The sequence below is a fragment of the Procambarus clarkii genome, chromosome 24, assembly GCF_040958095.1.
Source record: "Procambarus clarkii isolate CNS0578487 chromosome 24, FALCON_Pclarkii_2.0, whole genome shotgun sequence".
Lineage (NCBI taxonomy): Eukaryota > Metazoa > Arthropoda > Malacostraca > Decapoda > Cambaridae > Procambarus > Procambarus clarkii.
The window spans coordinates 20,023,596-20,033,275 of NC_091173.1; the positions used below are offsets into that span (position 1 = coordinate 20,023,596).

Genomic DNA, 9,680 nt, shown 5'->3' on the forward strand with positions numbered 1-9,680 from the left:
ATTATAACAAGAAAATTCCAGTTTTGAATGAACAGCATGCAAGAATTTATGAACGAGTCTGGGGTCGACCGCTGGATGTAGTGGACTTCACAGAGATCACACTAACGTGATGCATCAAATGAACAAATCCACAAGGTTTCGAGGTTCGAATCTTCGTCGCGGCCCTTGTGGATTTGTTCAAGGGACTTTAGTCGAGGACGGGTTGAAATACAAGTGAATAATTGCCTTAACAGCACAGGACCAAAAATAAGTCTTTCGATCTTTAGGAAAATAAGGCTCTAGAATCTAGTTGCCAAATTCATTTTATTTAAATTGTCCATTATGTAAAATTTCAAAAATTTAAGAACTCATTGAAGTAAAAAAATTAAAAGTTTTTTTTAAACTAAAAAAGGCAAATTAAAAAAAATAAAAATACAGCAGACCCCTATACAGCAGAGAGGCCCTATTGCAAATTATTCTTTCGTCATCTCTTCAATGTCATGGTTGAGTTCCAACACCTGCTTGACGAGATCTTCGTCTAGTAGAAGGCGCGCCAGAGTCACGAGGCTACTGCGAAGGTCGGATGATGGCCTGCCCGTCTGATCTGCGATGGCTGCTAATGCTTCTTCAACTTCACTCTGCTCATCATTGACCAAGAAGTAACTTAAGGGCCGTTTTACATGTCTCACAAGTCCATTGACTTTGTGGAAAAATGTGACCGATGTGTTGTAAGAAGTCCGCGTGGGGAAGTAGAGTCCACAGATAAGATTACCTTGGGCGTCACGCCCCAGTAGAGACTTGAACGGCTCTACAAGGTTGCGACGTTCAGCAATGTCTACAGTAGACAGGAATGGTCTAGAGACGTGAATTACACTTGTGGTACATTTGTTGGGCTTTCCTTCCCTCTCCTCTACCATACGCCACGACACAAAAGCGTAATTATCCTGCCAAAAGCTGTATTGGAATGTACGGTGAACGTCCGAACGTGCAGAGCAGCCTTTAATGGGGCCAGACTGCGGCGAGAGGCCATCCTCCATGACGGTGATGGGCTCTCCGACATGATAGCCTGGGTCGAAGAGCAGCACGCCCGCACGACCCGCGACACGGATCCTCACGCATAACAATACGTGTTCCTTGAGGCACCGTGCCACCACAGGTTCCTTCAGTGACGAGAAGGACTCCAATTCTGTAACTTCTTCCTCGCATGATACCTGTATGAAGAAAACGGAAATTTATATAAAACTACTTTGAAAAATATGTTCTTACCCTGCATTTTCACCCCCACCCCCAAACCCACAAACCTTTATCCCACTACCCGTATATTAACTATCTCCCACTATTACGGACTCACCATAACCCGTGCTACATGGACATTTCATTCCGAGTAGCTAAAAACAATATATTACACTACTTCATAATGAACATGGACGGACCGAAACCGTTGTTCATTTTCTCAAGTGAGGTTTAACTATAAATTACAGTACTTACCGGATACGTTGCATCCTTGAGGCCTGGATAATGTGCTTCCAGCACAGATAGTCTAGTGGCGAGGTCTGAAGAGAGTCCAACACACGTGTACCTGCCAGTCAGTACAGGGGGATCGTAGTCACGGTAGAACTCTAGCAACGCCGGATAGTCTTCTCTCGAGGATAGATAACTTTTCCCAAAACTAGAAAAACAATAGGGTGAACAAAATTTTTATTTTATATACACCATATTTTTTTTTCCTCTTTAACAACTTAAAAGCTAGAGAGTAGTTAGTTTAGTTCATTTATTATGCACCCCATACACATTTGTGGGCGGTAGTAGAAAGGGTTACAGAGGCACATAATGTGCCTCTAATGGGGTTCAGGGACTGAACCCCATAAAGCTTTAACAGGGACTGAACCCCACAATTCATTTAGCCAAGCAACTTACGCAATGAAGTTAGAAATGGTGTCATATGGGAGAGAGGCGAGGGCTCTGCGGAGATGGTAGCCGACGCGCACCAAGAAAATCTTGTACTGCTGTTGACAGTTGAAAGTTACTTCGGGACGTCCGCATCCCCACTCCGGCAAGGGTAGAGGGCGATCTACTGGCCACTCGTCTTCATTCCACACGCTGTCATCGTCGCTGTCTTCGTCAGCAGCAAGGGAGGCGTTTAGTGCTGCTCGTTCGCCGAGGCTAATTTCTGAAGTACTGACGCCACTGTGATAGCCGGATGACGCTGACGTCCGCCAGTCACTACCCGTCTGCAGGTCTCTCACTTCGCAGCGGTACTCTCTGTCGCTAAAAGCGCGAGAAATATTTACACAAGGGAAAAATCAATTATATTTATAATATATACATCAGTTTCCGCAATACTAGACAAGGTACTGTACTACAAAATGAGAAGGTTCGTTGTAACCCGATAGTGCTTACCTAGTTTCGCTGCAAGAGTCTTGTGATTCGGGACCAGAAGTTTCCGAGATAATCGAGGCAAAAGTTGAACCGACTTTATGTCGGGAACACAATGGGTGCTTCCGGTCGAGTCAACTGGGCCACGTGTTGCCGAGTCTAGTGTAGTGATCAACGGGAGGCACGGCTGCCCCCGTACTTGGTGACGGGGAGGCCATCTCTAGGGGTCTGCTGCCGTGACCAGTTTTGATGCTACTGCCAAGTAACATGCTCGCTGGAATATAAAAATGCACATTTTAGCTTACTCTCAAGTAGTATCTATAGGTAATGTTTCAACAAATTTAAAGGGTGCGTCATTCTTATGGCTAAGGAACTTTTGTTAGTAGAACCGGCAAATTTCTTGCCAGTTCTACTCGATACCTACAATATTAGCCGTCTTCCAGCGTCTGAAAGAACCTTGGGTCTATCCTACCCAAGTTATGTTGGGGGAAGGGGGGGGGGGTTGAAAGGCCCAAGTGCTTTAAGAACATAAGAACATAAGAACAAAGGTAACTGCAGAAGGCCTATTGGCCCATACGAGGCAGCTCCTATTCTATAACCACCCAATCCCACTCATATACTTGTCCAACCCGTGCTTGAAACAATCGAGGGACCCCACCTCCACAATGTTACGCGGCAATTGGTTCCACAAATCAACAACCCTGTTACTGAACCAGTATTTACCCAAGTCTTTCCTAAATCTAAACTTATCCAATTTATATCCATTGTTTCGTGTTCTGTCCTGTGTTGATACTTTTAATACCCTATTAATATCCCCCCGGTTATGTCCATTCATCCACTTGTAAACCTCTATCATGTCACCCCTAACTCTTCGCCTTTCCAGTGAATGCAACTTAAGCTTTGTTAATCTTTCTTCATATGAAAGATTTCTAATTTGGGGAATTAACTTAGTCATCCTACGCTGGACACGTTCAAGTGAATTTATATCCATTCTATAATATGGCGACCAAAACTGAACTGCATAATCTAAATGGGGCCTAACTAGAGCAAGATATAGCTTGAGAACCACACCAGGTGTCTTGTTACTAACGCTGCGATTAATAAATCCAAGTGTCCGATTTGCCTTATTACGAACATTTATGCATTGATCCTTTTGTTTTAAATTCTTACTAATCATAACTCCCAGATCCCTTTCGCAATCCGACTTCGCAATCACAACACCATCTAGCTCGTATCTTGTAACTCTATCATCATTACCTAACCTCAGAACTTTACATTTATCAGCATTAAACTGAATCTGCCAATCCTTTGACCATTTCAAAACCCTATCTAGATCAACTTGAAGTGATAGTGAGTCCTCCTCCGAATTAATTTCCCTACCGATTTTCGTATCATCGGCAAATTTGCAAATGTTGCTACTCAAACCTGAATCTAAATCATTTATATATATTATAAACAACAGAGGTCCCAGGACAGAGCCTTGAGGCACTCCACTTACAACATTTTCCCACTCTGACTTGATTCCATTTATACTAACTCTGTTTCCTTTGGTATAGCCATGCCCTAATCCAGCTTAATATAGCACCCCCAATACCATGAGACTATTTTTTTAATCAGTCTTTCATGTGGCACTGTATCAAAAGCTTTGCTAAAGTCAAGGTATACAACATCGCAATCCTTACCACTATCAACTGCCTCAACAATGCTAGAATAAAAAGATAACAAATTTGTTAAACATGAACGGCCATTTATAAAACCATGTTGCGACTCAATTATTAATTTATGTTTTTCAAGATGAAGACGAATTTTATTTGCTATTATAGATTCGAGTAACTTTCCCACAATAGATGTTAGGCTAATTGGTCGATAGTTAGACGCAAGTGATCTATCTCCTTTCTTAAAAACTGGTATCACATTAGCAACTTTCCAAAACTCTGGCACTCTGCCTGACTCTATTGATTTATTAAATATGGTTGACAGTGGGTCACAAAGCTCCTCTTTGCATTCTTTAAGCACCCTAGCAAACACTTCATCCGGCCCTGGGGATTTGTTTGGTTTGAGTTTTACTATTTGTTTAAGAACATCCTCCCTGGTAACTGCTAAACTCGTCAACCTGTCCTCGTCCCCACCCACATAGACTTGTTCGGCTGAAGGCATATTGTTAAGTTCCTCTTTAGTAAATACAGATACAAAATATTTATTAAAAATACTACTCATCTCTTCATCACTATCTGTTATTTGACCTGTCTCAGTTTTTAATGGACCTATCCTTTCCCTAGTCTTAGTACGATATAACTGAAAAAACCCTTTAGGATTTGTCTTTGCTTGCCCTGCTATGCGAACTTCATAGTTTCTTTTTGCTTTCCTTATCTCTTTTTTAACATTTCTAACCAGTTGTACGAATTCCTGTTCTAAAGTGACCTCCCCATTTTTAATCCTTTTGTACCAAGCTCTCTTTTTACCTATAAGGTTCTTCAAATTCTTTGTTATCCACTTTGGGTCATTAGTATACGATCTATTCAATTTGTATGGTATACTACGTTCCTGTGCTTTGTTTAGAATATTCTTAAATAAGTTATATATTGAATCCACATCGAAATCCCCATTTAAGTCACCTATCGCTGGGTTCATGTCTCGCTCCAAGACCGGCCCACACCCCATACTCAAGCCTTTCCAATCAATTTGACCCAAAAAATTTCTTAGGCTATTAAAATCAGCTTTTCGAAAATCTGGCACTTTAACAGAATTTTCTCCTACTGGTCTATTCCATTCTATGCTAAATCTGATTTCTTTGTGATCACTGCTCCCTAGCTCACTCCCTATTTCGATGTCATTTATTTGCGTTTCCCTGTTAGTTAACACTAAATCTAAAATATTATTTTCCCGTGTTGGTTCCTTAATGTGTTGCGTAAGAAAGCAATCGTCAATTAATTCTTTAAGGCACTTCTGGTCCCATGCCTGCGAGATTTTTACCAAATTTTGACTAGACGCGTTGCCTGTCGCGTTTTGAAGGTTCTCGTCCATTTTTAAGACTAGTGGATGTGTATCAGCGGTTGGAGGGCGAGGAACGTGGAGGGATATGGGTGTAGGATATTACATATATTAGTCAGTCAGCAACTGTACTCTAGGTACAAGTAAACTATAGTCAGTCGCTACGGGTACACATTATCTTTGTAGTTCCCCTTTAAAACTAATTTTTTTATCCAGCAGGTTCTGTGAAAACTGGTAAAGTTTGATAAACTGGCTGTCAGATGACGGGGCTTCCGATAGAATACAGTATACAGACTCCGCCTTCCCCCCCCCCCCCCACACACACACACATTTCGTCACGTATCAAGTTATGCAACCATCAAACAGTTTCACGAGTAATGGTTACCATTACAACACTTTGGTAAAATATTCCACCCAACTAGTGTAAAGATTTGTTGGAAATTCTGTTACCGTCGCAAGAACCTAATTCGGGAACTTCAAATAGTGCAAGTTTGTTACAAATTATTAATAGAGGTAAAAATTTAAGCACAAGGTAGGTTGAATAGGAGGAGGAAAGTTGGGAGAGGGGTTAAAGAGGGAGAAATGCCGACTAGAACACTAATCAGACGGGGTGGGAAAGAATTATTTGTTCTATCCCTTGAACAAGGGATGGAACCTTTCAGTAAAGGATATTACGGTACTTCAGATTTAGTTCAAGGGCGTTGAGGGGAGGGGGATGGGGGGGGGGGCGCAGGTAAGGCCACAGCCAGGGTGGCTTCCGGTGAAGTTGAACAGTTATTTCCAGATTAAGTTCACCGCCGAGGTTATCAAGGCCATTAACATTTCCTTTATAACCCGCAAGATCACAAACATTAAACAAAAAGTCCACGATTAAGTAAGTAAATAACCACACGTTAACACTTGAGAAGTCAAGACACTGTTACACAACGCCGTGATATGAACTTTCCAAATGTGGCAATAGATAATCCGCAGCGAACCACTTCCCGCCACTGCGCTACTCACCCATGGATGACGCCGCAGGTAGTGAGTGAGTAATGGCGTCGCCAGCCGGCCTTATATACCCGCGCCCTCACCACCGCCTCACGCGTTGCCACCTACATTTGAAGACCTGAATACATTTGTTCATTTGATATATCACTTTATTGTGACTTCTGTGTGTATTTGTTATTGTTTAAACTGGTTTTGTTTGGTGATGGGCGTAAAGCCTATCAACCAAGAGCGGGTAGCTTTTAGCTTTATATACTTTATAAGTAGCTTTATATACTTGTAAAGTATACTTTAGTTCTAAGCATAGTCCGAGAACTGGCATAAACCTCTTGAAGAAATAATGTGCTATCTAGGTGTACTTAAGTTACCTGTAGGGGATGATAGCTCATACACTCTCAAAAGTCTTTACTTAATCTTATATCAAATTACCTAACTTTATACACATAATTTTACTGAAGCGTTTTTACGTGAAACCCGATAAGTTATATACAATAAACATTATATATCAAGTAAACCTTTTCATTAATATTTATTTAAAAATATTTAAAGCCTTTAATTCATTTAAAAATGAAAAGGAAGTGTCAGAGTGGCAGCGTCGGTAAATTGCGCAAGTGCTGATTGTCCGCCATGACGCAACGCTGCGTCACCTGGGAGACTCCACACATGTGCGTGTGACACACACACACACACACACACACACACACACACACACACACACACACACACACACTGTACACCAGTTGATTGACAGTTGAGAGGCGGGACCAAAGAGACAAAGGTTAACCCCGCAAGCACAATTAGGTAAGTACAATTAGGCAATTAGGTAAGTACACACACAAGCCGTCTACAAGGCTTGTTAACAAGACCACACACTAGAAGTTGAAGGGACGACGACGTTTCGGTCCGTCCTGGACCATTCTCAAGTCGATTGAGAATTCTATACCCATTCTATACCCATTGTTTCGTGTTCTATCTTGTGTTGATACTTTTAATACCCCTATTAATATCCCCTTTGTTATGCCCATACATTCACTTATAAGCCTCTATCAACGTCACCCCTAACTCTTCGCCTTTCTAGAGTATGTAATTTAAGCTTTGTCAATCTTTCTTCATATGACAGGTTTCTAATTTGAGGGATTAATTTTGTCATCCTACACTGGAGGTTTTCTAGTGAATTTCTATTGGGGATAGAATTTCAGGGATGAATGAAGCTTCAGCTACTAGACTAATGAGAGGCGAGGGAGCTGATGAATTAATCCTCTGACTTCAAAAGGTGGGAAGAAATGCATGTGAAAGCATAGTAAGATCCTTATGTTCTAATGTTACAAAGAATGATGTCCTTCAAGAATGTATTTAATTGCCAAAGAAACAATTAACACCAACATGGGAGAATACAAAGTAGATGCAGCAATGGTCAACATGGTCAAAAGGAGTTTCAACTCCTTTTGACCATGTCGTAGCTCAGTCGATTAAGGCAGCGTCTGGGATGCTCTCGGACGCAGGTTCGAATCCTCGTCACGGCCCTTGTGGATTTGTTCATTTGATGCATCACGCAATTGTGATTTCTGTGTGTATTGATAATCGACATCGTCTTATCCACATCCTCCACACATTTTAAGTCACTGAGAAGCAATATCTCCTTAGTCAGAGGCTCCCAACATTCTGAAATTTCTTCTTGCTCAGCACTTGTACACACCCCTATCGTAGGTAACTCTTAACAATGTCTTCCAATTCTATTTTTGTAAACCATTTTTTCTGAGCTTCTTCGTCAACATTTTCCACCACACGGGGTTGAACACTGCCATCATTAGTGGATAGTTCATTTTCCTGAGACTCTTCCATCCACTTCCTGACTTTCTTCACCCTAACCCTGATAATTCCCTCCCCACTACACACTATCTGTTTGCCATTGCTAATTTTTCGAGAGCTTCAATCCTCTTGTTCAACTTTTTGAGGTATTCCAAGATCTGTGTACCGACCGACCGCAGAGTCCGCGACGCTGCCCTGCACCTCATCTCCACCAGGGTACACTTTTTCGGCTTCGTTTCTTACTGCACTAGGCTATCCTTAAGCGTCGCCGTGCCTTTCTCGCAAAAGTTGGTCACAGAGACAAGTGTTGTCTTTCCACTGTTTATTCCTTGTTCCTGCTGTACAATCTTGCCTTCCATCAGAGCCTCGTTTACTCTGCTTATGGTTACAGGCTTGGAATCTCTCACACGAAGCTCCATGGGACATATAGAGAGGAGCCAGCATTGTGGATGCCTCGACAATTGCAGCAAGATGGCAAAATTTGTTCTCTTTTGTCAGTCCTGACTACACTGTCGTGAGTCATGTTTCTTTCCACAATACCAACATTTGGGGTCAAACGTCGCCGTCGATCACAACACACCCCCGCTCCTGTGCCAGGTAAGTCCACTACGGGCTCACCATAGCCCATGCTACTTGGAACTTTTTGTTCCCAGTAGCTGAATCTATAACAACAACGTCGATCACAACACTTCTTCACTCATCCATCACTGTCAGTATCACCTAACTCTCTGCGCAAACTTTCCCGTTTGTTCCTCCTGGTCATTGCTACCTGAAAAGGCCTGGACTCTTCTTGTTCATCCTCCATCTAAGTCACTCGTTCACAACTTTCTAAAGCGCTCCAAGACTCGCTCTTCCGCGACCACGATCGACGTTTCTTGACTGTCCTGATGTGTGGTTTGGTCATCATAGATCTCTAGTACTGTGAGGTACTAGATTATCTCTACTCTCCTCGATTGTGCTGCACCTGTTATTTCTTGTTTTGGTAAAGGTAGACTAAACAATAACGAAGCCAGGCGAATAATTTTAGGATGCCTAAGAAATGTTATACTTGAAATAATGAGTACAATTCCCCTCTAAGGAATTGAAAGTAAAGAGTATTAGGGGAATGAATTTCTGGTTGAGGCCTGGTCAGGGACCGGGACGCGGGGATGCTGAGCCCCGAAATCATCGCAAGGTAACCGCAAGGTAAAGTCATGCGAATGACCGTAGCATATCAATAAGGACTCCACAATATGGCACGGAAGAGCTCCCACATCTGAAACCTTGATAACTTGCCTTGATCGAGGCGTCGGCAGACGGCCTCGATTCAATATATAGACAACTTTATAGCGCTTCGGAGTTCGTAAACAGGATGTTAAAGAAATACAAAGTAAGCCGCCATAACCGAGAAAAGATGAACAGATTTCATTCAGTAATTAGACCCTTGGGGAGGGGGGTGGGGTAGGGGTGGAACCTCGATAAAAGCCTAACATGTAAATGAACAAATCCACAAGGGCCGTGATGAGGGTCCGAACCTACGTCCGGAATGATCCTAACAT

At 42.3% G+C, this 9,680-nt stretch overlaps 1 protein-coding gene across 1 annotated transcript; it reads right to left on the reverse strand.

Moving 5' to 3' along the window:
* Nucleotides 1-284: 284 nt before the first annotated feature.
* Nucleotides 285-6,452, reverse strand: LOC123761574 (uncharacterized). Its single transcript, XM_069330697.1, has 5 exons — nucleotides 6,349-6,452; nucleotides 2,380-2,629; nucleotides 1,897-2,247; nucleotides 1,468-1,648; nucleotides 285-1,190 (listed from the first exon to the last, which is right to left on the reverse strand). The coding sequence occupies exon 5, from the start codon at nucleotides 1,014-1,016 to the stop codon at nucleotides 453-455; it is 564 nt and encodes a 187-aa protein (XP_069186798.1). The 5' UTR covers nucleotides 1,017-1,190; nucleotides 1,468-1,648; nucleotides 1,897-2,247; nucleotides 2,380-2,629; nucleotides 6,349-6,452; the 3' UTR covers nucleotides 285-452.
* Between the last annotated feature and the right edge of the window lie 3,228 nt (nucleotides 6,453-9,680).

What these genes read in the sequence shown, in the direction of transcription:
- LOC123761574 (XM_069330697.1), bottom strand. Translation starts at nt 1,016, where the DNA reads ATGGAGGATGGCCTCTCGCCGCAGTCTGGCCCCATTAAAGGCTGCTCT.